The sequence below is a fragment of the Sminthopsis crassicaudata genome, chromosome 4 (assembly GCF_048593235.1).
Source record: "Sminthopsis crassicaudata isolate SCR6 chromosome 4, ASM4859323v1, whole genome shotgun sequence".
NCBI lineage: Eukaryota > Metazoa > Chordata > Mammalia > Dasyuromorphia > Dasyuridae > Sminthopsis > Sminthopsis crassicaudata.
In genome coordinates, this window is record NC_133620.1 from 259,977,179 (window position 1) to 260,004,934 (window position 27,756).

The 27,756-nt window shown below is 31.5% G+C and overlaps 1 protein-coding gene across 1 annotated transcript in view; it reads left to right on the forward strand.

The window, feature by feature from the left end:
- The window catches only part of HMGCLL1 (3-hydroxy-3-methylglutaryl-CoA lyase like 1), a 233,614-nt gene that overhangs the window by 204,906 nt on the left and 952 nt on the right, over positions 1-27,756 (forward strand). The window contains exon 8 of the mRNA XM_074310629.1: positions 23,276-23,401. Within this exon, the coding sequence (XP_074166730.1) occupies positions 23,276-23,401 (126 nt within the window). The remainder of the gene's footprint in view (positions 1-23,275; positions 23,402-27,756) is intronic.

Genomic DNA, 27,756 nt, shown 5'->3' on the forward strand with positions numbered 1-27,756 from the left:
CCATTTGTATTATCCTGCTGATAAATTGCTGTAATCTCTTTGATAATATTTTATTTAAAATTTTCCATCAAGAAGTGGAAATCTTCAACATAAAGAAGATCCAACTCACTTCCAGTTGATCAATGATGGACAGAGGTAGATACACCCAGAGAAGAAACACTGGGAGGGGAATGTAAATTGTTAGCACTACAATCTGTCTGCCCAGGTTGCATGTACCTTCGGATTCTAATGTTTATTGTGCAACAAGAAAATGATATTCACACACATGTATTGTACTTAGACTATATTGTAACATATGTAAAATGTATGGTATTGCCTGTCGTCGGGGGGAGGGAATAGAGGGAGGGGGGGTAATTTGGAAAAATGAATACAAGGGATAATATTATAAAATATATATATATATATATAATAAAAAAAATAAATAAAATAAAATTTTCCATCAATATTCATTAGGGAAATTGGTCATAATTTTTTCTATTTTCCCTCTTCCTGGTTTAGGTATTAGTACTATATTTGAGTCATAGAAGGAATTTCATAGCATGGCTTTAACCTTTTGGAGACTTAATTTCTATCTATAAAATAGAGATGCTTCCTTCTCTCTACTTCACAGATTTTTTAATGATAATCAAGTGTTAAAGTGTTTTTTGACAATTTTATGAGAACTGTGAGTGATTGTATATCCTATTCATCTCTTCTATGTTATGATTCTAGATCTATTCATGAAAGCCTGAGTGATATAAAAGATATCATCAAGAGAGCTAACACAGTCAAATAGAAAAATTATTGGTAGCATTTACTTGATTCAGGTGACCTGGGTTTTGTCCTAATTACTTAAACTCCTTGACTTAGTTTCCTCAACTCATCACAGGAATAATACTATTAAAAATAAGATAATGTCTTATCGTACCATTGTGAAAATCAAAATATAATATAACGAATAAAATGTCAGTTTTATTGTTTCCTTTATTTTTTCATCTTATATCCCATGGGGTTTAAAAAGAAACAGTCCTGGGACAAGTTATTATCCTATATGTTCTTTAATATTAAATGTTGAATGGAAAATTGGATAAATAGAAAAGCAGATAAAATAATTTATGTTTAACATTTGAATAAAAGTGTTAGCACTGAAACACCACTATTCTGTATTCTATCCAAGCATCTTTCTGATAATTCTGTTAGTATGCAGAAAGATAGAAATGATATATTTATCATCCTGTTCTCATGTGACTTTCTTCTAGTAGACATCTATATTTTTAGAACTTTTTGTTCCATGTAGTTTTAAATTTATGGCAACATCTCTTAAATATATTATTATTTTTATGGATCAATGGTTGAGGTGAATGTAGTTAAGAATTGATCTAGTATAGTTTATTTTTTTCAATTCCCAAGGGTTTGGGGGATTAGTATTTTAATTACAAGGATTAGCTATCATTTAGTTTATGAAGGTGAATGGTTTTGGGGTTGCAATTCTGGCCACTTGCTAATGTCATTCTTGGTATTCAGAAGTCACTAACTTTTTGTAATAAATAATGATTCCTTGTACAGATTCTAAAATTTCCTAGAAATTTTTCATAAATAAATATCCTTAAGATTTATTTTTCTTACCCATTATTATTATTCTGGCTCCTATCCCTGTTGCCTCATGTCAAACTGTAGATTTTTCAGAATTTTTTGATTTGTTAAAGATTTAATATCGCATCACTTGCAAATATACCCCTTAATTAATTTTATTTACTACCTAATTAAATAGTAAACCAATATTTGTCAAGAAAAATTCACTCTCTGTATGTGGTTGGACTCTTTATTGTTGAAAATATTTGAGCCAAATCCATCTTACAATCATTTTTATTTTCCAAAACTCTGTTTATATACAAATATAAGTCTGAATACACTCATATACTTTTCATAGATGCATTTTAGTGGACCTCATGGTAAATACTGCATTATTTAGAAACTGTTAATTGTATTTTAAAGTCCTAATAATTAAATAAAGATTTTCACATCATGCTATCTTGAGAGTATCAAGACTCCATTAGAAAACTCTTTAATAAATAGTTGTCATGAATATTTCCCTGAACTTTTTATACACATAACTGTTTCCTGTAGAGTTGATTTCCTCTGACTCAGAAATTACAGTCACAACTATATTATTGTAACTTACAAATTTGGGTCTTTAAGTTGTTAAATGGAGAACATTTCAAGTATGCTTTATTTAATTGATAGTTGTTACATTGACATGAAAAGCAAAAAAAAAAAAAAATCAGTATTTAAAACAAGTGAGATATTGAACTAAGCAAGCTGGGCTCTCCTTCTGAGAATTTTAAGAAAGCAACACAGACTTTGGCTACAGAAATTGAGACTTTTGATTTCTAAACTACCTTTTCTGAAGGCTGAATTATTATTCTTAAATCAACTCAGTAGAAAATATAAGAAAATATGTATAGTGTAAGAGCTTTCAGTAAAGTCTAAATTTCTTTATGATAGGTAACATTATTCATCTTGTCTTCATATCTCCAATGCCCTGCACAGCGCAGGCATTTAATAAAAGCTTATAGTCTACTTATGTTAGAAGTGAATAAAGTATACCCAGATAAAGATGTCACATCCTGGGTATTTAGAAGAGAGAAAATATTTTGGAGAGCTCTTATTAATATATACCTAAGTTGACCACTAGTGTGTGTTTGTGGACAACCATATATTGTATGATATAATTATTAACAACTAAGGAAACAATTTATTATTAAGTAATTCAGAATAAATTAATAGAAGCATATATTAAATGCTTTGGTACACAGACACATACATTTCTTTTGTAGCGATATATATATGTATATATAGTGTGTATATATTCATGCATACACACATATACACATTCTATAGCATCCATTAAATTCAACATTCATGTAAACTAGAATATAAACTCCTTAAAAGCATGAGTTGGTTTTATTTTTGTCCTTTATAGCCACAGTACCTAGCAATGCACCAACTCAATAGTATGTGTTTAATGGATGCTTGTTGAATTGAATTACTTTTGGAACTAGCATATGTTTTGCTACATTGAAGGGCTACTTATTTTTTATACAGAAGTCTAATTTCTTCAGCTAGATTACAAATAGTATCTATATGTCTGTATCCTCAAGCATAATGCCCTAAAAACGATAGGAACTGATTATCAGTAATTTTTATGTTGCAAGTGCATACTACATACAGAGATATCTATTCTTTTTTATTATCCTTTCTTATCCCCCTTATATTTCTTCTCCCTTATCTTACAACACAATCCCAGTAACCTTCATCTTCTACCAAGTAAGTTTTGTTTTTGTTTTCTTAAAACAACGTATGGAAGGGCCTTAGCAACAGAATGTAATTGCATTGTTTCTGGGACTGGTCAGATAATTTTTGAGAGGGTCTTCACTTGCTGGGAGATGATGGACTACATTTCCCTCAAAAAATCTGGATCAGAGCTATAAGGACACCAAGGGCTCTTCCCAACAAGGAGTCTGACTTCACCTGGGGGAAAACTGGACCCAAAAGCAATGAATTGTCATGGAAAATTGGATATGTGAAAAATATGTCTTGCCTACTCTGTGGCTTAGAGTTCAAGCTTTAAAATATAACTTTTCCTATCTGATTTGTAAAATTTACACTCTGAATGGTTGACATATAATGCCAAAAGTGTGGTGGCCTCTGTTAATCCTTATAACAGGGATTTTATTATTTGGCTCATTTAAGAATCTAATACAGACACTTGGGAAAACTCATAGAGTTGTTAATCTCACATAGGTTGTTAATCTGGCATAAATTCAATTCACATTCATAATAGATTGCCAGATCCATCTATTGCCTGAGGATTTGGTCACATTTTGGAGAAAGCTGAAATGAACTTTCCTGATTGAAAATGTCATTTTACTTGTTATTCATGTGGGTATCTCAAGGCCTTGGCAGTAGGAGCATTTTCATAAATCCACAAAGTAAATCATTAACCATTGCAGAAATCAGGTCTGTACTGGCAGGATAGAGATTAATATTGTTTCATTTTGTGCTTCTGTGGGCCTGGTAGTGACTTGCAACCACAGCTTTCTTGAACTTTTGCCTATAAAATTTTGCAGGTTTTTTTCCTCCTTTTTCCTAGGGGGAACAGGAGAAGGGAGAGATTGAATAGCTGTTTGCTTTAAATCAATATGACTTCTTTATATGTTTGTACTAATGGAAATCCAATGTATTTGCTTCCAATTAAGCTTTGACATGACTTTAAAATTTGCAGCTTAGATGACAGATTCCATTTGACCATATGACAAGGAGTATTTCTCCTAGCCACTGTCCTTGTAAGGGAATGATTTCACAGCTATTAAGGGCAGATAAATGATCTTATAGATTCCATTGGCAGAGGCTGGAAGGAAACTGCAAATTGAGTGTTCTCAATGCAGATAATCCACCAAAAATAACGGATGACTCTCTAGTCACAAAAGACAAAATATGTGAAAATCAAAATCAGCTATTTGAATAAAATACCTTGTAAAGTTACTGAATTACACCTGTGTTACATTTTTATTTTAAAAATTTCCCCTTTTCCTCTCCAACCCCTCCCCTTTGCATGATCCCATGAATGCAGAGAATTGCCCCGGAGGTGAGACCAGAAACATTGAAAGGAACTCAGAAATAGTTTATTCTGAAAGAGTATCCCAAGTGTTCTATCAACAGAGCAGGGGAATGTAGAATAATGAAAGTAAAAAAAGTCAATCAGAAACAGAACAAAAGACAAAGCCCACTTTCTTTTAGTGATGAATCCATATGGAGAGAGGCCTTGAGGTTACCAAGTTTTTTTTTTTTTTTTTTTTGGAAGGGGGATGGGGGAGGGGAATGGATGCGTTTTATTGTCCATGTTTGAAAATATTTAGTTTTATTAATGCTTTGTGTTTCCAGTAGAATGCTTTAAAAAGTTAAATTAAAAGTTAATGTCCTATTGTTCATTAAAATCTAAATTTCCTGTTGTTTTCTGTCTAATTCATATAAAGGAATGGAATTATAAAGAGAGTAAGCTTTGAAATCTCTTAATAAAAATATAAAGCATATAATTATTATTTCTGCAGACATAGTAGAATGTATGAATGTACTGGATTTGAAGTAAAAAGATAATTTCAAATCATGACTTTGTCACTTTACTATCCATATGATCTTAAATTAGTCAATAAACTTCTTTGGATTTAATATCCTGATGTATAAAGTGAGGAATTTGGACAGGATAACCTGCAAGGTGTCTTATGATCATCTACCTCTGACTATGTGATCTTATGCACTTTCTGTAGGATTTTGAGACATCCAAAACACTTTTCTCACAGCAACCTTGTAATAAAGGTACCCCAAATATTAGGAACCCATTCCCCACCCCCATGATGTGATACTTCACAAAATTTTACTCTTATGTTTCATTGTGGCATGGAGATTACTCTAGATTCTTGAATATTGTTCCTAAGGAGTATATACTCAGTAGATTCTATCAGGCTGGAAAGACTTTAGTTATATTCCCATTAAGAAAGAAAAACACTTTTCTGAGAATCAACTGAGCTAAAAATAGGTAGACTCATTTCCAGTAGACTTTTGATAATGTATTCTTTAGTGATGGCCATCTATAAAAGACCCAAAAAAATTGAAAATGAATTTTAGTCATCTTTAATATTCTTTGTTTTCTGCAGGGAGAGTGTCAACATTATAGAAAAGAAGAGTGAAGAGAAATTAATCCTCAAATAAGGATCAAATAGGTCAAATAATTTTCTCAGACTAATCTAACTAATAAACAAATATCAAAGTGAAGATTCAAACCCGGGTCTTTTGTCACTACTAAGTTATATGTGTTTTCCACTACAACATGCTATTTCTCCATCAACACAAAGTGAAGTGACATACAATATTATTAAGAATTTTGGACTTTGTAGTGATTCAATTCAGAAGTTAAATGCTAAAAGTAAAAGAAAAAAAATTAAATGCTTAATTATAGATGTCCCTAAAATATATCAAGGACTTAATAATTAAACTAAATGAAAAAAAGATGAAATGCAATGGGAATGAACAAATGTAGTGTTAAAAGTAAACTTTAATAAATAAATTTCAGTATTGGAGAATGTAACTAGATAGAATTCTACCTGAAAAGAAACTCTTGAGGTTTTAATAATCTTCAAATTCACAATGAATCATCAGTGCATTGTACCATCTGAAAAGCTAAGAGAATCTTATGCTAGATAAGAGACATATTGTGCATATTGTGCACTTATGGTCATCACATAATCAATAGTTAATTATTTACCAGTTATAAAGGGAATCTTTTTTCAGATACAGATTGAACTTGGTGGTCACTAAATTTATTTTCAATGATAAGATTCTATAATTGTGATAAATGACAATATATTCATGCAATTTATCTTTACATAATTTTCTTTCAATCATTTTGTATCATGTTCTGATACATGTTCACCATCTTGCGTGATTATATTGAATAATTTGCTTTCATGATTGAGAGATTGTTATGCTAAAATATAGGAAAAGTATTTTACTTTTTTAAACATGTCTTTAAATTGCTTACCAGAAAAAGTAGACAATTTTAAATTCAGGGACAATGATGGCATCACTTCTTCAAAACTGACTAATTTTAGCATTTCTTGTTTTTTTACCAGTTTGTTAAAAATAAGATTATAACATCTTGTTGTAACTTGTTGTAATTTACATTTCATATTATTGACAATTTTGGGCATTTGCTATATGATTAGGTACGGTTTACACTTTTGGGGGAACTCATTTGTTTGTATCTTTACCTCAATCTTTAGGGAAATGGCTTTATACTGATTATTTTAACAATTCCTTAAGTGTTTTGAATATCTAAATTTTATTCTAGATATACAATGCAAAGTATGTGTTTTATTTTTCACAATTGAAAGCATCTCTGATTCCATGTAAACTTATTTCACATATACCCAAGATATGAAATTTTGTATAAACAAAATGTTATCATCCCTTATCTATTTTTAAATTATTCCATTAATAATTATGAAAGATTTCCATTTCCTACCATCATGTGAACTTTTGTATTAGATTTCTGTGTACCTAAAAATAATAATTTAAAATGCAAGTCAATTTAAAACTTATTTTCATGTTTGTCACAGATTTTTAAAAAATAAATTTTTATAGTTTTTTTATTTTCTCCTAGTTACATACAAAAACAATTTTAACATTCACTTTTAAAACTTTGAGTTCCAAATTCTCTCCCCTTCTCCCTCCATATCCATCATCATTAAGAAAGCAATTTGTTATACATTATATATGTGTAGTCATGCAAAATATTTCTATAATAAACATTTTGTAAAAGAAAACATAAACCAAAAACAAAACAAAACAAAACAAAACAAAACAAAACTCAAAGCAAATCAAACCAAAATAAAACAAAACACTAAACCATCAAGAAAAAATACAGCAAAAACCAAATATGCTTCAATCTATATTCAGACACCTTCAGTCTTTTCTGGAAATGGATAGCATTTTTCATCATGAGTCCCTCAGAATTTTCTTGAATCTTTGGTGCTGAGAAGTGCTAAGTCATTCATAGTTAATCATCTTGTAATAGTGCTACCACTTTGTACACATTATATTTCACATCAGCTCATGTAAGTCTTTCCAAGATTTTCTGTTTTATAGCATTAGTAATCCATTAAAATCATATGCTACAATTTCCTCAGCCATTTCACAACAGCTCCCAGAAAATAATTTCTATTAATATTTTTGTATATATATACACACATATATATACACACACACACACACACACACATATATATATATATATATATATATATATATATATATATATATATATATATATATATATTCTTTTCCTTTAAAAAAAAATCTTTGGTGATACAGATCTAGTAGCAAAAGGGCATGCATGGTTTTATAGCCCTTTAGGCATGACTCCAAATTGCTCTACAAAATAGTTGAATTAATTCACAACTCCACCAGTAATGCACTATTTATCATTTTTCCCACATTCCCTCCATCATTCATCATTTTCCTTTTTTATTCTGTTTCGATTAACCATTGTAAAATGTATGAGATAGTACCTCAGAATTGTTTTAATTTGCATTTCTCCAGTCAATAGTGAGTTAGAGCATTTATTCATATGATTATTCATTTTTTATTATTCATCTGAAAACTGTTCATATATTTTTGTCATTTATCAATTAGGGAATGGCTCTTATTTTTATAAATTTACTCTATTATCCTATGTTGGAAAAATGAAGCCTTTATCAGAAAAGCATCAAAATTTTTTTTCACAATTACTATTGCTAACTATATTTCTCTCCATCCTCCCCCCACTTCCTCCCCACACACATTTATTCTTTTTTTTCTTCCTTTTGTCTTGTCCCTCCTCAAAAGAGTTTTGAGATAATTCTGATGAGAGTAAGGATCACTCACTCACTCTTACCTCCCTTTTGTTCCCCTCTACTCTAAAATCTTTTTCTTGCCTCTTGAATGTTAGATAATTTACCCCAGTCTGCCTTTCCCTTTCCCCAAGTACATTCCTCCTTCATTCCTTAACTTTATTTTTCAGATGCTATCCCTTCATATTTAACTTACACCTCCTTCCTTCTAATGTCCTTATAATGGAAGTTGTTATGAGTTACATATATTCCCATATAGAAAAAAAGCAGAATTGACTTTCTTAAACCCTGAGTTGCTCTGGTTATTTGCTTGTTAGTAATTTCTTAGATATCTCCTATTCTGTTTTTTTTAAACAAGGAACCAGTCATTTTTATGTTTATTGCTTTATAATAAAATTGGTAGGGTTAAGTTCTTCTAATTCCTAATTTTCCTTGAAATTTTAACTCTTTATTCTGTAAAAAGAACGTTATTTTTTCTAACTCAATAATTTTACTGAGTTAGCAGTTATGTTAGAGAAGAGTTGGAAAAGTATCACAATTTTTATTATATTGTTATGGTTTGGTCATATTTAATAATGTTATTTTTAGCATTTTGAAATCTTTATATCATTTTTGCCCAGGTTTTTATTATTGGTGTTTTGTTGTTTCTTCAAGGTTCTCTAAGAATATTATCATAACATCCCTATTCTAATTCCTTCAATTTCTTTTTTTATTTGTCAGTTCAACATTTTCTTACTTTCATTTTAATTATTTTTTTTAATTTTCAGAATTTCAAATTTGATATTTAATTGGGCATTTTTAATATGATGTTTTTGTGGTTTCCAAAATTTTCATTCATAATTCATTGCTCTATTCCTTCCTTGTTTTATTAATGTATGCATTTGAAGATGCAAAATGTGTCCTGAATACTTCTTAAAGTTTTAGAATGTTGTCACTTTTTTGTCATTTCCCTCAATTAAATTATCAACCATTTCTTTTATTTGTTCTTTGATCCACTCTTTTTTATGATTATATTATTTGGTTTCCAATTAATTTTTAATCTCTCTTTCTATTACCCTTTATTGAATATAAAATGTTATTGCTTACAGGAAGGACATTTTTGAAAGAAGGTCTAAAAGGCAGTATTTTGTTCTACCGAATAAAACATTTTTATGTAAAAAAAAAATAAGTTGAGAAATTTGTCTTTGGACCATTCAGCAAGTTTTATGATTATAAAGCTATGATCCTCTTTTTACAAAAGTCAGACTACTCTCTTCTGATTGTTTAAATACTCCATGATTACAAATATATATTTTGCACAGATTTTGCAGTAATACTAAAGTAGGTATAAGGGTTCTAGTTGATATTTCCTTCATCATGTTTGTTTTTGATTTTCATTATTCCCCAGTAGAAATAAATATATTTTTCAAAGAGTAGTACTTCTTTCAACTACCTCAACATATTCAAAATTGCCATTCCAGAATGAACTTTCTCTTTGTATATTTCGTTTAGTCCAATTGCTCTTTCAATTTTGTGTGTTCTGTTTTATATCTTCATATTATACAATTAGGACTCTGATGTTAGAATCCAAAGATCATAACCACACTAGTTTCGCTGGAGAAAATAGTTTGTTATTTAAGACTTCATAGGTATTTTCATTTTGTACATCATCCTCCAAGGTTTTTTTTTTATAATTTTGTGATGATCAGGCTTATTTGACTTTCTGACCAAGCTTTCTTAAAATTATTTTTCTTAATTGATTTCTAGTTGAATGAAGTAATGCTGTCTTAAACTCTTTCTTTCTTGTTGACATTTTCAAACTTTACTGTAACTTTCTCAGTGACTATTTTCCTTCAGTAGTTTCTTTCATCATAAGAAATAAATCCAAAAGAGGCTGAACCAACATGGCAGGTTGGCAGAAAGTTTTAGTTAGTACTTCTACCAAACACAACTCTACTGGACAAGAACAGGAAAATGCACTAGATCAAATTGTTCTTTGAAAATTAAAGGAAAAAAAAATCAGTGACTTTTTTTTTTCTATCCCAGTTTGGAATAAGAAGACACAATGAAATTTTTGTGGACCCTGGGCAAAAGTCAGGGCAGAAGTGAGCTAATTTACACAGGACATCCTAGTGAAGGAGAAGCTGTGTACAAGAACACGAAGGCATCCTAGATCTAGCAAGGAAAGTCTTAAATTTACATTAGAATAGATTCCAATAGAGATATTTATTCCTGAAAACCAGTTCTATAGCATACATAGAATACATTTGGGGTACATTGTGGGGAAAAAACCATACAAACTTGTATGTTCAGGAGAAATTTTTGAGAACCAAGGAACATATCCAAATATAATCAAAAGGGTCAGGCATAAGGAAGAGAACATTTGCATCTTCTAGCCCAGTGGGAAGACAGCAGAGGAATAACAGAACCGGATTCACAGACAAAACACACAAAAAGTACTGAGAAACCACAATTAGAATCATATCTAATTTAGCATAAAAAAGTAGAGATCTTGGAATACAGTACATTAGGTGACAAATCATATGATTTTATAATCAAGATTAAGTTATATAGAAAAACAAACAAAAGTAAAAAAAACTTACTAGGAATTTCATGAAATACAGGGTTTCCAAAAGTTTCTGATGAAAAGATTAGGATTCTCAGAAACTTTTAAATTAAAAAAAATATATATATATATATATATATCTATAGATATATATATATAGATATATATATATATATATATAGATAGATATAGATATATAAACAGTTAAACATGAAGCTTTCCTGTCCCTCCCCCATCCCCTAGAACCCTACCATCTTCAGGGTTCAAAGAGGCAATCTAGTTAGACAGAAATCCAATAAATGGGTTCTTTCATGTCTTGAAGAAAAGAATATAAAGAAAGGGGATAAGGGATAAACTGGGGGCAGAAGGGAGAGGAAAATTATGAAAAATTGTTCCACTTAATCAAGGTGCACAGGAAGGAGTGGGTGAGTGACTGACATTTTGAACCTTATTCTAAACTGAATTGGACAAAGAAGGGAAGAATATGCATATATAAATAGTGAGATAAAAACACATTTTACATAATAGGGAAGGGGAATAGTTAGGGAGTGGATAAGAGAGAGAGGAAAATTCATGAGTTAGAGAGGTCATAAACAAAATAACCTGCAACAAAGGATGCACAAAATATTTGTAGCCTAGTGGCAAAATTTTGGGAACTCGGGTGATATTTATCAATTGCTGAACAAGTTAGCATACATAAATGTATTGGAATAGAATTGTGCTGTAAGAAATGAAGGGAATGGCCTCAAACAACCTGGAAAGACTTGTATCAGTCAATGAAGAATGGTGTGAAAAGAATTAGGGGGAAAATTTGTATGATGACAATAGTTTTGTAAAGACAGATAACTCTGAAAGACTTAACATTTTGATTGAGTGGATCAGCCTTCATAATAGAAAGCTTAATTTCATCAACTTGCTTGCTACCATCTGATAATGAGGTTTAGGACTCAAACTATAGTATTTGTTGCAAGGATTTTAATTTTTCTTTCTCAGGCATGAAGGTAGAAGTGAGCAAAGGAATATTTTTGCTAATTGAAAAGAATAGATTTTTTTAAAAAAAAGAAAAACAGTATTAAGCAAAATAAATAAAAGTAATCGTGTCTGAAAATGTATATATTTTTCCAGTTTCAGTTCATCACCTCTCTACTGAAAGCAAGGAGACATGCTTAACTGTGAGTCCTTGAATTTATAATTGGCTCCAACATTGGTCACAGTTTTGAAATCTTTGTGTTCTTTTTCTGTATTCATCATATAAATTTTTCTGTACTCATCATATAAATAATTTAATGGATCCTGCCTACTTAATTCTGCATCTTTTAAAATGCCAACCTGAATATCTGTGGATTTTTAATTCATTATTTCTCATTCAGTGCTCATAATGTTCTTCTGTAATATTTTACTTATTCATTTACAAATTAAATATTACTGCTTTTACTGCCCTAAAAATTTTGCTTGGCAAGAGAACAGATTGTTTGAGGTTTTTTCAAATCTCTATTATCTTTTTTCTTATACATAGTGTTATATAATTTAGGTATAGTGATAGACTTTTGATAGAATTAGTAGTGTGACAGGTTGAGCTATACTCAGAGATAAGACTGCTATTCTGATTAAACAGCCTGTGTGACCGTGTATAAGTTGCAACCTTTCAGTGTCTTATAAAAATCTTTATGACTATAAATTAAGCAATAGTGATTAATCAGCATTAATAAAAATACAATTACTTTCATAACCAGAGACATTCCCATACCAATAAAATTCCAAATATATTCAACAACAATCAAAACTAACACCCTTCTTTAGAAAACATTGCCAATACCCACAAGCACTTGTAGCAATTTCACAACTGTCTAGAATGTGATCTAATAAAGGAAGCTTTTAGTAAATTGTCTTCCAGCCATACAATTCTTTTTTAGTGGTTAGTATTTCTTTTCCTTTATCCCTTCCACTCTTCATTCTCTATTTTTTAATGAATAACTCTATGATGAAAACTAAATTGTTAGATTTATAATATTTTAGGGTTATTCAATTTTAGTTGAAATTTTAAAATCACAATGAAAGGCACTTTTATTTTTCTCCTATTAACTTCTACTTCCTCCCCAACTCCCAATGAAAAAGCAAGAAAAACAAAACAATTTTATGTACATAGTCTAGCAAAATACATTCCTTAATTGGTCATGAAAAAGAAAAGTCTCAGTCTGCATCTATATACATTATCATTCTCTATTGTTTATGTTGTTCAGTTATTTCAGACTTGTCTGACACTTTATGTAGACACTTTATGACTCCATTTTGGGGTTTTCTTGGCAAAGGTACTGGAGTGGTTTGTGATTTCTTTCTCTAGCTCATTTTACAGTTGAGAAAACTTAGACAAACAGGATTAAGTGATTTGTCCAGGGTCACAAAGCTACTTATTGTCTGAGGCTGGATTTAAACTAAGGTCTTCTGACTCAAGGCCTGGCACTCTATCCATTGCTCCACCTAGCAGCTCTTACCTTTCTCTATCAGAAGGTAAGTACTTCATTTCATCATAGTCCTTTGGTGTCATAATCTGGTATCTAAGTCATTTAAAAAAAAATTATTTAACTCTCTATTAATTCATACAAGTCTTTCTAGATTCCTCTGGGGGAAAAAATACCAAACACCTTCATCATTTCTTATAACAATAGTATTTATCATGCTCACATACTGTACTTTGTTCACCTGTAGATAGGCACCTGATCACAATTTTCAATTCTTTATCACTTAAAAGGAAGTGCTGTGGATAATATTTTTGGAGGTACCTATGCCCTTTTCTTTTATTTTTGACATCTTTATAGTTTATACCTAGTAGTAGTAGTAATAATACTGGGTAAATGAATATGCATATTCTGGTAACATTTTGGGGTATATTTCTAGTTTCTTTCTTTTCTTTTTTTTTCTTTTTTTTTTTTCTTTTCCAGAATAGGCAATTCAGTTCACTGCCCTCACTATTAGTATATTAATGGACTTATTTTTCAATGCCTTTCAAGCATTTGACATTTTCCTATTTTTTTGTCAACTTTGCCAATATGAAAGTTGTGAGGTAGAATCTCACATTTTTTTTAAAAATTTACAATTATAATGCTAGAACTTTAAAAATATGGCTATCTATAGCTTGGATTTCTTTTTGTAATAACTAACCAAACATATTCTTTGAAAATTTAACAATTGAGGAATGGCCCTTGTTCTTAAAAAAAATTTAATCAGCTCTCATATTTGAAATACTTTTAATAAAGTTACAATAAATATATTTTAATTTACCTATAACTCTTCTACTTTTAGCTTCATTGTTTTTCTTTGTATAAAAAAGTTTTAATTTTATGTAGTTCACATTATCCATCTATCTCTTTACTATTAGTTCATACATTCTTTCCATACCCATAAATCTGATGGGCTATAAAGTTATTTTCTCACCATAATACCTTGCATTTTGCAAGCAATTGTTGCCACTTCACAGATGGGAAAACTGAGGTACAGATGGGTTAAATAAATTGCCAAGTCAAAGAACTTGACAAATATAGTTAGCAAGTGTTGGAACTGAAGTTGGAACTCAAGCCTCTCCTAATTACAATTCCAGTGCTTTTTTTGCTATTCAGCAGGGCTAAATAAAGCTTATTTCTTTTCTACTCTTATTTATAAATATTAGTGATAACATTGGGTGAAAGGAAGAACTGGAGGGAGGAGCATTTATGAAACCCATCTCTGTCCATAGAAACCCAACTAGGCTAAGTAGATCCATTTTTTTTAATGCAATGATTTTTTTTTCTTTAAATAAATTTACCTTGAAAGGATATATGTACCGTTTCTATTGGGCGATATTTACTCATATCCTAAGTAAAAAAAAAAAAAAAAGAAAGAAAAAAAAACACATTCCATTATCTATACAATATAGTCAATTCCAATTTTTATAAAAATGGCAGTAAGAAAGGATATTTCCATAGACCACTTTCAGCCATTAATGATTCAAAGACTGTATTAGTGGCCATATCATCTTTGATCCTTCTTCCTTTTTTCTACTTCCCCAATCATTAGCATTCTCTTTTTCCTTGCTCTTCCCTCCTCTTTTCTGTCTTCCTGACTTTCCCAAGTTTAATTTCCGTTATCTTACCTTTATTCTCTCTCACCCCATGCTTAATATCATTAAAAATAGCCAAATTAACTTTTTTTCTTGGGTTTTTAAAAATGAACTATTTATTTATTTCAAACATTGATTTAAAAAAATTGAGTTCCGAATTTTCTTTGTCCCTATCTTTCTCTCTTCTACCCACTGAGAAGAAAGCAATATATCAATTATACACATGAATTCATGTAAAATGTATTTCCATATTAGCCATGCTGTGTAAAAAGTAATTAAAAAGCAAGAAATATAAATAAAGTTAAAAAATAAACTTCAATCAGTACTCATAGCTTATCAGCTCTCCCTCTTTGGAGGTAGATAAAATTTTTCATTATGGCTCCTTTGGATTGTCTGAAATTACTGTACTGATTTGAGTAAATAGGTCTTTCACATTAGATCATCCTAACAATATAGATGTTACTCTATACCAAAAACCTGTATGTCTTAAGATACCTTCATCAGTGGTTTGATAATTTCAATCATTTTAATAATTTATAAGAAGAACCACACAATGTATTTCATAAGATCGTAGAATTTATAAATGGCATGGATCATAGATTTTGCATTCAAATGTATTATAGAAAAAGCACAGGGCTATACAAGTTGAATGTCTTATCCATAGTGATATAATTAAAAAGTAACAGAGCAAACATTTGAACTCCTGTCCAGTGATTCCAAATTCTGTGTGTTATCTACTGTAACATTTTATAACTGCATTCAAAGACAGTGTGAAAATCAACTAAACTCAACATTCCTGACACTTATTATTGCCCATAGTCATTGACGTGTCCTGAAAGAAAAAAACAAAACAAAAAACAAAACAAAACTTGATACTTGAGTTATGAGAATTGCTAAATTAGGAAAGGAGACACTTATTATTTACTGTTATAGATTTTTTTGTGCATAGCATGATTATAGTGAGGATTACTCATAATGGGGTACCAAAACCTACTGTTCAGTATCAGAACAATGATTCTTTAAAAATATTTATTTTCTCCATAATAAATATTTTTCCCTTTATTGGCTATATTATGTAAATCTTTTCACTTAGGAAAAAAATAGCCAGAAATCTAGCATGCTTTGTGTGAATCATTTCTTTGAAACAAGTAGGGACTACTTCATATTTTATTCCCATCATCATCTCATCTTGCACAATTAATTTCTCTGTTTCATGAAAAAATAATTATTATGCTTATTATAAATTAAAGTGTTAGTTTTAAGAAGAAACATCATTTGCCAGATTAGCTTAATTATCTTTATTGATTAGAGAATGTAATAGATATAATATGCCTCTATTATAACTAGTAAGAAATTTGACAAAGTTTCTCAAGGTATACTTATGAACAAGATGGAGAGATATCAACTAGAGATTCTGTAGTTACATGGTTTCATAAGTGTGCCCAATTGAATCTAAAAATAATGGATAGATGTGAACCTGGAAAGAATGCCTCAAGAGCCTATACTTCATCTAATTCTGTTAAATATTTTTGTCTCTTACAAAAAGACGATATATATACCATTCCTATCAGATTTATAGATAATAAAGTACAGAAAACACCTAACATAATAGATGACAGAAGAGAGATTCAAAATAGTATTGACAACGTAGGCTAATGGTACAGAACTAGGATGATGAAATTCAATTGGAATGAATTTAAAATCCTACACTTGACTTAAAAAAATAAAATTACAAATTCATTACAGGGAGATATGATTAAAAAATCACACATGAAGACTAAAATTTTTAAGTGTACAGCAGAGCAATGTGTCATTGTAGCCTCCCAAATCTAACATAATCTTAGTCTATATTTATTGAAATAGAGTATCCAAAACTTTTTTGTACTGTCCAGAGAAGAGCACATCTGAAGTATTGAGTTTTTTTCTGAGTGTGGCATTTTCAGAAGGACATTGGCTAATTTCAGTTTATCTAAAAGAGGGTCATGTTTTGAATAATTGTAAATTATACCAATTTTAAAAATTGAATTTAGTTGACTGGAATATTTGAAATAGCAAATGATATTTAGCCTGGGCAAAAGATGATTTGGCGATTAGGTGGGAGAGTGGTAGACAATAATTTACAAATTATTTCAAATATTAATAGGCTAATAAAAGTTAGGTTGGAAGGGCTGGGGGATATTTGATCTATTTCCCTCAAATTACAGATAAAGATATTGAATTTTATAAATAAAGGATCTGGCCAACAACCACATAGGTAATAAGTAGCAAAATCAGGATTTGAATCGACATCTCCTATTTCCACATTTGAAGAATGATGAGTTGAAGAATGATGAGTGAAAGAGACATTAAAATTCTAGTTGGTTCTAATGAACAGGACTTGGAATAACAGGTTGACTTTTCAAATAAGAAACAAGGGAGCATGTATTTGTAAATGGAGGTGAGTGTCCAGAAAATGTGATGCTTCAACCAGAGGACATTTTAAAGTAAAGGTTGAATATCATATTTTCAGGTATGCTGCTGAATTAATGGCTGAATCAATTCCTGTTCAAGTGAATCCCTTTCAAGGTCGCTTTCTGATTCTTTGATGTTCTGCATAGTTTTCAGAAGTCTTTTTCCTTAAAAAATAACACTGTAACTGATTTTATGTTGTATTTCTGTAGATAACCATCTTCTTCAGTTAGAACACAGTACTTCTTTCTTTCTTTCTTTCTTTCTTTCTTTCTTTCTTTCTTTCTTTCTTTCTTTCTTTCTTTCTTTCTTTCTTTCTCTCTTCCTTCCTTCCTTTCTTTTTCTTTCTTTGTTTTTCTTTCTTTCTTTCTTTCTTTCTTTTTCTTTCTCTTTCTCTCTCTCTTTCTCCCTTCCTTCATTCCTTTTTCTTTCTTTCTTTCTCTTTCTTTCTTTCTCTTTCTTTCTTTCTTTCTTTTTCTTTCTCTTTCTCTCTCTCTTTCTCTCTTCCTTCCTTCCTTCCTTTCTTTTTCTTTTCTTTTCTTTCTCCCTTCCTTCCTTCCTGTCTTTTTCTTTTATTTTCTTTCTTTCTTTCTTTCTTTCTTTCTTTCTTTCTTTCTTTCTTTCTTTCTTTCTTTCTTTCTTTCTTTCTTTCTTTCTTTTTCTTTCTCTTTCTCTCTCTCTTTCTCCCTTCCTTCATTCCTTTTTCTTTCTTTCTTTCTCTTTCTTTCTTTCTTTCTTTCTTTCTTTTTCTTTCTCTTTCTCTCTCTCTTTCTCTCTTCCTTCCTTCCTTCCTTTCTTTTTCTTTTCTTTTCTTTCTCCCTTCCTTCCTTCCTGTCTTTTTCTTTTATTTTCTTTCTTTCTTTCTTCCTTTCTTTCTTTCTTTCTTTCTTTCTTTCTTTCTTTCTTTCTTTCTCTCTCTTCATTTCTTCCTTTCTTTTTCTTTCTTTCTTTCTTTCTTTCTTTCTTTCTTTCTTTCTTTCTTTCTTTCTTTCTTTCTTTCTTTCTTTCTTTTTCTCTCTTCATTTCTTTCTTTCTTTTTCTCTCTTCCTTCCTTCCTTTCTTTCTCTTTCTCTCTCTCTTTCTCTCTTCCTTCCTTCCTTTCTTTCTCTTTCTCTCTTCCTTCCTTTCTTTTTCTTTCTCTCTTCCTTCCTTTCTCTCTTCCTTTCTTTCTCTCTTCCTTCCTTTCTCTCTTCCTTCCTTTCTTTCTTTCTTTCTTTCTTTCTTTCTTTCTTTCTTTCTTTCTTTCTTTCTTTCTTTCTTTCTTTCTTTCTTTCTTTCTTTCTTTCTTTCTTTCTTTCTTTCTTTCTTTCTTTCTTTCTTTCTTTCTTTCTTTCTTTCTTTCTGTCTTCCTTTCTTCCTTCCTTCCTTCCTTCCTTCCTTCCTTCCTTCCTTCCTTCCTTCCTTTCTTTCTTTCTTTCTTTCATTGCTAAATGTCATGATTCCTTCTAAAAGGGCAATGTAACCAATGCATCTTTTGGTGCAACAGTGCCACCTTATGGTTATTTATGTAAAGATCTATTTAGTTTAAATGTTAAATCAGGAATCACTAGTTTCAAGACCCGAGTAGTCTCCACTCAAAGTCACCATTTGCACTTGTGATCTTTGCCTTCTGGTGCTCTATACAATACTAATATCTAACCTATTTGTGATTGTGTTTAGGATTCATTTCATGAAGAGGAAAAAGAAGTGGCTTTCAAGTTCTGCTTAATTATCAGTTAAATAGAGATATGTGACTAGGCCAATTATTTAACCTCTCAGTGGCAGGTAACTCCTTAAAAGGCCAAGTTGCAAAAAAAGGTAGCAACTTACATTAGTAAAGGTATTTTCCTCACCTAGGAGTTTCCTATACTAATGAAATTATAGATCTCTGATCTATCTTTTGAATGGTAGGAAATATACTAAAAAAAATAAAATTGTCAGTTATTTCTCCTTTCAAAGTGAATAGTTGTTACAGAAAGAAAAAAAATGATCCTGTTCCAAATCAAGTGTAGTTGTTGTTGTTTAATAGTTTTGGTTTTATTTCTTTGTTTTTCTGATTCACACTTAACAGAAGTGAAATATAATCCTTCCAAGAAGAGAAGAGAGAATAGGGCAGCTAGGTGATGCAGTGGATAGAGCACCACCTCTGAAGTCAGGAAGACCTGAGTTCAAATTTGGCTTCAAACACTTACCACTTCCTAGCTGTGTGATCTTGGGCAAGTCATTTAACCCCAATTGCCTCAGGAAAAAAAAAGGTGGAGGATAGGGAAGATACTCCTAAATCATCATACTGACATGTAGAGGACATGCTTCATAAGGCTGCAGATGATACTGTTTTCATCAGAGCTTCTGTTGCTAGAAGATAGAATTCAATTGTTTAGCAGAACAGAGGAATATTAACTTGTTAAAAGTATTATTTTATGAAAGAGAATTTTAAAAGAGCTTAGTATTTTCCTCTGGGAGACTATTGTAAATTTTGAACTGGTAATTCTTGTACAGCCATAAAAAGAAAAACAAATTGCTTATGAGTGATACTAACAGTCCACATTGGAATAAAGGCAGCACAAGCCCCCTAGAAAAGAAAGTATTAACTATCAATCAGATATACTCTGACACCTTGGCAAATAAGTGAAATGATACATTAAGTTATTCCAATCTCTTCCAATCAATGACATAAGACTTTGATTTTTTTTTATAGATGTGGGATTTTATCATTGTAATAGTGCAATGAGCTCCTAGAGAGGAGTTTTTATTACCAATGAAGGTTAATATGATACCTTCACCTCATTTATAGCTTTTGAGAAATGACTGAGACTGGCTGAGAAAGGAGTAGGAATTATCCAGACAGGTTGTATCAGTACTAGATGAAAATCCGAGGCCTTTTTAACTGTTATTTTGTCACTGATTTCACTTAGACCTTAGAGAGTCAAGACTTTTGCAAAGTAATCAAATAGCAAAATAAAAAAAGGGAATATGGGATGTTTTGAGTCCCAGTTCATCTCATTTTATGATTATAATTATAATCATATAATATTATACATAAATATAATTATAATTATGAAATATAATTATAACACAGAAGACATTGGAAAGCACTTCAATTTGACTTCCATGACGAGCAAAAGATAAATATGTTTCTGGTTTTGAGATACAAGCAGTTGGCCCCTTTCAGCCCATAACTAAGCTGACTCACAGAAAGCCAGTTGAGACTAAGACTATGCTCTTTTCTTAAATCAACAAAGTTCTTAATAAGGAGAGATCTGTCCAGGGGCAATGGATAACTCCTAGGGTTAACCTTTCATGTGACCTCTGGTGCAGGCAAGAGGGGGAATAAAGAAGTGCTCATAGTCTTACCTGCTGGATGCTGTTGAAGTAATCTCATGCTGACCCAGATGTATCACTCTAGGGGCTACTGACTCTTGTCAATTTAAATCCTTCCTGAACAGTGTTTCCAAGTTTTTTGAAATGTTGTCCAGGAATCGAGTGATACTCTGGGGGATGGAGCTAAGGATGAAAGCTGACCCACACCTAAGCTAACTCAGTGTTTAACTAAGAAAAGGGGAAACTGAAAGGGCTAAAAGCCTCATCTTTTGGCTCCCTTAGGAGAGAGTGTGTCAGCTCCATCAGGCAAGGCTAGTCTCCTTAAATCAATGTCTTTGCCTCTGAGGGGTGATTTCAGGGGCGTAGAAAACCTTGCTGACTATGAAGTTCCCTACCTCTTTTTCCCCCACTCTATCCCACCATGATACCCATTATTCTACTATTAGAATTTGCCATGTTGTTAATTTTAAGTTTTTAATTCCTGCTAAATGTAATGCCTTTGGAGACTATCACATTAAAACTCTTATTGGTAATTTATTTCTGAACTTGTTGGGGTTTGTAAAGTGAAAAGGGAAAAAAATAACATGAAGAAAGTCATGATAGCACTGGATACTTAAAGGATTAGGAATATAGTTAGGACCATAGTGGGACTGATGGTGCCAAAGATAATGTTCTCCTGCATGCCTGTTTCATTTATTTTTGCCCATTAGTGAACTTTGGGATCCTTGAAGGATCTTTTAGATCTGAGGCCTTGGTGGAAACATAAACAGATTTAACAAGATATAATATTCAAAACATTCATTGTAGAACAGACCAGATAACTTCATAGGTTGATAATCTAACCTTGTTTCTTTCCTTATACAAAAGCTTTTCAGCTTATGGAAAGTATGGGAAATTATTTAGATGATTCAACAGAGGGCAATTGAACCCAAAACAATTAGCAGTGTGTCCCCGTATTTTGATCAATGCATAACCAGCCTGATTTATCTACCTATACCATTTTCACTTTGGAAACTACATAAAAATCTTACAAAGTCTCCTTGGAAAGAGATAAGTACATAGTACTTATAGGATCATTCCTCTGCAAAGCTGGAATTTGTTATGTGGATCAGGTTTTGCTCTAGGGTTCCAGAGTTTAAAGGGTGCTGACAACACTAGCATTCCAGAATCCTAGAAACAGCTGAGCTTAGCACCTAGTTGGTGATAATAATGAATTAAAATAAGAAGCTGCCTTCCCTTGGCAGTCAAGCCACAGCCAAATTCCTCCTGAAGCATGCCCCACTGTGTTCTTATTCCTTCCCACTTAGAGCCTTTCTTGCTCACAGGGACTGGTGTCAGGTGTTTCACATTCTTATGTACTTGAGTCTCCCCCAAATGGCACACTGAATTAGTCCTAAAAAATGGATTTGCAGATACATTTAATGTTCATTGTTCTATAGCTAGAAAATGATAATGGCAACTCTGGTAATTACCTTTACCATTCCCCGCAAATGTTCATCATTAAATTGGTTAGCACAACAGATCAATATTAACTTGTTATAAGTCTTATTTTATGAAACAGAATTTTAAAAGGTTGCAAAAACTCCACATAGCATTCTATATGAGTCTTAAGTTATTAAAGTTTAAAACCACACTAAGACTTTTGGAATGCCAAATATAGTACATTACCAGACTGAAACTAAAAATGCTTTGGGTGTGATAGATCTCCTAGATCTATACTTTGCCAACCAACAAAGCCCTCCTTTTGACATATACTGGCTATATGTCTCCAGACATATAGTCCCTCAGGAGGCACTAATATTATAAACTGCAGATCAGGGGCTTATCTGCCTTAGTAGAAAGAGAGTACCTGATAGGAATAGGAATCATATCATCAGGAATACCTGATATGATAAAGAAATGGTAAAGAAAAAAAATTAGTCACTCTGCTTGATACTGTTGATAGGAAGCATAATTTTTGGCCTGAATAAGCTCAATTTTTTATGAGACAGAAGAAAGATTATATTGTATATAATTAAACAATTTATAGACTAAATTAAATTGGGCAGGGCAAAAGGTGTCTCCATCTAAAAGGGAGGCACCACTATTGTACTTTGAAGCTTTCACTATAACAGCTGAAAGAAGTTTTTGTTAGCTCCTTTTCCTGTGATCATGTCTAGAAAATTTCTTATTTATGGTTTTAAAGTGAATCACTTGAATTTTTGCTTCAAACTCTCCTAAGCCCTAATCTCCAGAAACAAATTATCAGGTTTCTGGTAGCTATAGGCAGACCCTTCTGAATCACTTCTTTAACTTCAGTAGAAAATTCAGGGTAAAAGTGAAGTTTTTAGCGTTAGATTTTCATGCTAAATATTTGTCGAAGAACTGATCTTTTGCTTACCTACAAAAGTCCAACGAAAATTTTTCACCATATGCTGTTAATTGAGAAAGAAAATCCATTGCTTTTGTTTGTTTGCTTTTCAGATGGGAATCAATGTTGTGGACTCGGCTGTGTCTGGATTAGGTGGTTGTCCTTATGCAAAAGGTGCTTCTGGGAATGTAGCAACAGAGGATTTGATATATATGCTGAATGGTCTGGGACTCAATACAGTAAGTCATTATAATACATTCAAATAATATTCATGTATTCCATGAAGCTCCAGATCAGAAGATTTGTAAGAACTGAAAACTCGTTCCAAGGTCAAGGTTGTATTCCATTTCTGCAGTATGCTAAAATTCAGAGATGAAAATCCAGTATCAAAAATAGCTTTAAAATAACAACATTGTTACTTGTTTAATCATTGAGAACAATAATGCTTTATATTTGCTATAGCACTTTATAATTCAGTTTAAGAGGTAGCATAACTTAGTAAATAGAGATTCAGCACCGGGGAATGGAAAATAGGAGAAATTTGACTCTTACCTCTGATGTATGCTGGCCAAGTGACCCTACACAAATCATTTAAAACTCTCAGTTCCACAGACAACTATCTAAAATTCTGAAATTGTAGGAAAGTGGCTGATCACAGTTTCTTAATGGGAAATTCCTGAACCAGTGACATCATAGGTCTAAATGACCTTCTTCCCTAGCTCATCCTCCAATCCCATACATCAAAAAACAACTTCACCAAGCATTTTTCAAGTGCCTTGCTGGACAATAGAGATATAAAGACAGAAATGAAATCAATGAATAAACATTTATTAAGTGCTTACTATGTACCAGAAATTGTATCTAGGGATACAAAAAGAGGCAAACGACAATCTCAGTCCCCATGGAGATTACTTTGTGTTAGAGGATAAAATTTACAAAGTTCCCACATTAATTGAAATATCTCACTTGGGCTGACTTGATACTCATGACAACTTCAAGACATTGATAATACAGATATTATTATTTTTTTATTTATAAATAAGAAAATTAAGGTTCAGAGTGATTTAATGATTTAGCTTCTTTTCATAATTAACTAGGAAAGGTTTATAAGATATTGGGGCAAAATCATTTAAATCTGTAATATATTTTACATATTTGTTGTTTGTTAAGGATCAGAAATTTAGACATAAATATGAATGAAACATTAGGGACCATCAGATTTAATACTTTCATTAGTAGATAGAAATGTGGGCATGGAGTCAAAAAGATCTGAGTTCAAATGTAACCTCAGAAATTTACTAACTATTTACTACTACCTGGCTAAGTTTTTTTATCTTGGTTTGCCTCAATTTTCTTAACTGTAAAAAGGGAATAATAACAGCACTTACTTTGTAGGATCAAAAGAAATAATAATTGTAAAATTCTTAGCATATTGCTAGCACCTAGTAGGTGCTATAAAAATGCTTTTCCCCTTCCCTTTCTTCCCTGTCTTTTTAAGAGTCTGAGACCTGGAGAGGATAAATGGAAAACCCTTGTTCACACATGGAGTAAATGGCAGATCTGGAGCACTAACCCAGATGTTCTATCTCCAAGCCCAACCATCTTTCCGCTTTATGGTTCTGCATCCCAAGTAATAGCATCACAAATTTAGAGCTGGAAGGGATTTCTCAACTTCCTCATTTTAAAGATGACAAAGCTGAAACCTAGGTAATAAAATGATTTACTCACAGTCACACAGGTAGGAAGTGACAGAGGCTAAGTATCAGACCAAATCTTTGAACTCCAAAAGCAGTGGTCATTTCATAGAACCATATCATATCTCAAAATGACTTGGTTGTATCTAACTATATTCACTAGGTATGTAATTCTAGAAAGAGAACAATTCAGCTTCCTGCAAGAAAGATTAAATTGATTTCAGGAGAAAAAAATGGACAAACATTTATGATAATAGAGCAAGAGAAGAAGTCAGGCACAGTGTAGTGACAAAAGTACTGAATTTAGACTCAGCAATACCTAGCTCTGCATTGTAAACTTAGTCAAATCATTTAATCTCTCTGAGCCTATTTCCTTATCTGTAAAATAAAAAAAAATCTGATCATTGAAATCTCATTCAACTCCATATTCTCTGATGTGACTGAATCATTTTTATCTCAGAAGCCCCACGTCTTCAGCAAGCACAAGCTGTCATAACCTTCTTTAGCTTTAAGCATAAAAGTTGTTGTTTTGTGAGGTAGGGCAATAATAATTGTCATATTTAGAAGACAAAAGACCTAAAGAAAAGCTTGGTATATGTGTCTTTTTTAAAAAATAGACTATTATGTTCAGAAGTAAAATAATAACAGCTTAAATCTATTTATACGTGACAATTTAAGTCCCATAAAAGGGCAGAAAGCTGCTAAAAGGAAACTCTCCTTTTTTTACATACATTTCAACAATCCAACTTAAATAGCTGTAAAAATGGAATTCTCAGGAGGTGATGAGAGGATTTGATGGTTGATGAAGCTTTAAAAGTCTCCTGTGAGCACTTGTTGGAAGATAATTAAAAACTTTCAGTTGACACATGTAGCCAATCATACAAAATTTCCTTTTAACTTTATGAGAGAATTCAAACTAGAATGTTTCCTGGACTCAGTGAAGAAAGCACCTAAGGATATTTCTGTGACACAACTTGTTTTCCTGAAGTAAAAGATTCAATCTGAAGTAACAATTGGTGTTGGAAATAGTTATTCAAGAAATAGTAGTGATATAAGCCATTTAATTACTGGATTTTAAAAAAAATGTTTTCATGGATTTTTTTAATAAAAAAAAAAGAAAGAAAGAGGAGGAAATTCAAAATCAATGACCTGCAAAAAACAAAAAAAATTGCACAGAGAAAACTAACTAAAAGGAAATATGGTTCAGTAAATATGTAAATACATACATACGTGTATATATTTATATATTATACACATACACACATGTTTGTGTGTACATAGAAAAATATATATGTATATGTATATAAACACACACATATGAGTGTTAGTGTGCTCACATTTGTTGCTGTCAATTCAGTTGTTTATAGTCATGTCTGACTCTTCTTGACCACATTTGGGGTTTTCTTAGCAAAGATACTGAAGTCCTTTGCCATTTCCTTCTCTATCTCCTTTTACAGATGAAGAAACTGAGGCAAACACAATTGTTACTTTCACAGGGTTATAAATGAAGTAAGATTTGAACTCAGATCTTCCTGACTCCCAAATTGGCACTCTATTCACTTAACTTCCTATACCCTCTCTACCTCTCTCTCTCCCTCCTCCCCCATCATACACACTTGCTAATTTTTGAAAATGCCGCCACTGCTTTGGAATACACCATGGAAATATGCAAAATTATATTTACAAGAATTCCCTAACTGTAAAGAAGGATCAGATAAATTCACTTTTAAGCCAAAGGAAGAAAGGGGAGGGGAGAAGCACTTATGAAGTTTGCTAAGTGCTTTATAAATATCATCTCATTTGATCCTCACAGCAAGCTTAGGAAGGGCCATCTTTGTTTTACAGTGGACTTGCCCAGAGTCATCTAGAGTAGTAAATTTTTAAATCAAACTCAAGAGACTGTCTGGGTAATCCTAAACAAGTCACTTAACCTATGTTTCCCTCAATTAACTTCTATTTCCTCATCTGTAAAATGGAGATAAATAATAGGGCCTACCTTTGAAGATAAAGCACTTAACATAAGTACTTGGATCATAGTAGGTACTAATAAATGCTGTATTCTCTCTGCTTTTCAAAGCAGTGTTCCCTAACCCTATTTTTAATTGAGATATTATAACATATACACTACATGAGAATTAAGTAGTAACTAATCAAACTAGTGATATTATAACAATTTCAGTCTTAAAATTCATTAGTGATATGTTAATAATAAATGTGATTAAAAATTTTTGTTGATTTTATCAAATTGGGGAATTTCTGGTATGGAAACTAGTTGCATATTGCCATTCCTTCTATAATCTATAACTTTAGTAGAAAGTTACCAAGAAATGTTTTAATTTTTTAAAAATTGAGATTTATAGTCTTCATGATCATTTAAAGGCTTTGTTCATGAGGGTGATGGACTTAAAATCAGGAAGATACTGGATAAAGTTCAGTTTAATCCCTTACTAGGTGGGTGACCTTTGACAAGTCATTATGCTCCTGTGATCCAATGTTTTAATTTTTTAAAAAAATGGATAATGATAGCCTCTATTTAATATGATTATTGTAATTATCAAATGAGATAATGCAGATAAAATCAGTTTGAAAATCTTTGAAAATAGTTACAATCATATAGCACTTTAAGGCCTATAGAGTATATTGTATTATTTGATCATTACAATAGCTTCTTAAGAGCTATTCCCTATTTTACCTATTAGGAAAATGATGTCAGAGAGGACCTTTGATAGGGTGGCACTTCTTCTAAGTGTCTGAAGCAGGATTTAAACCTAAGTGCTCTTGAAACTGAATCTAGTTCCATGTTCACTGTGCTATATTACTTTAAAACTTTATATAAAAGTGAGTTGTTACTATTTATATAATATTGTGCTCCATAAATGAGAATTAAATGTGAAATATTT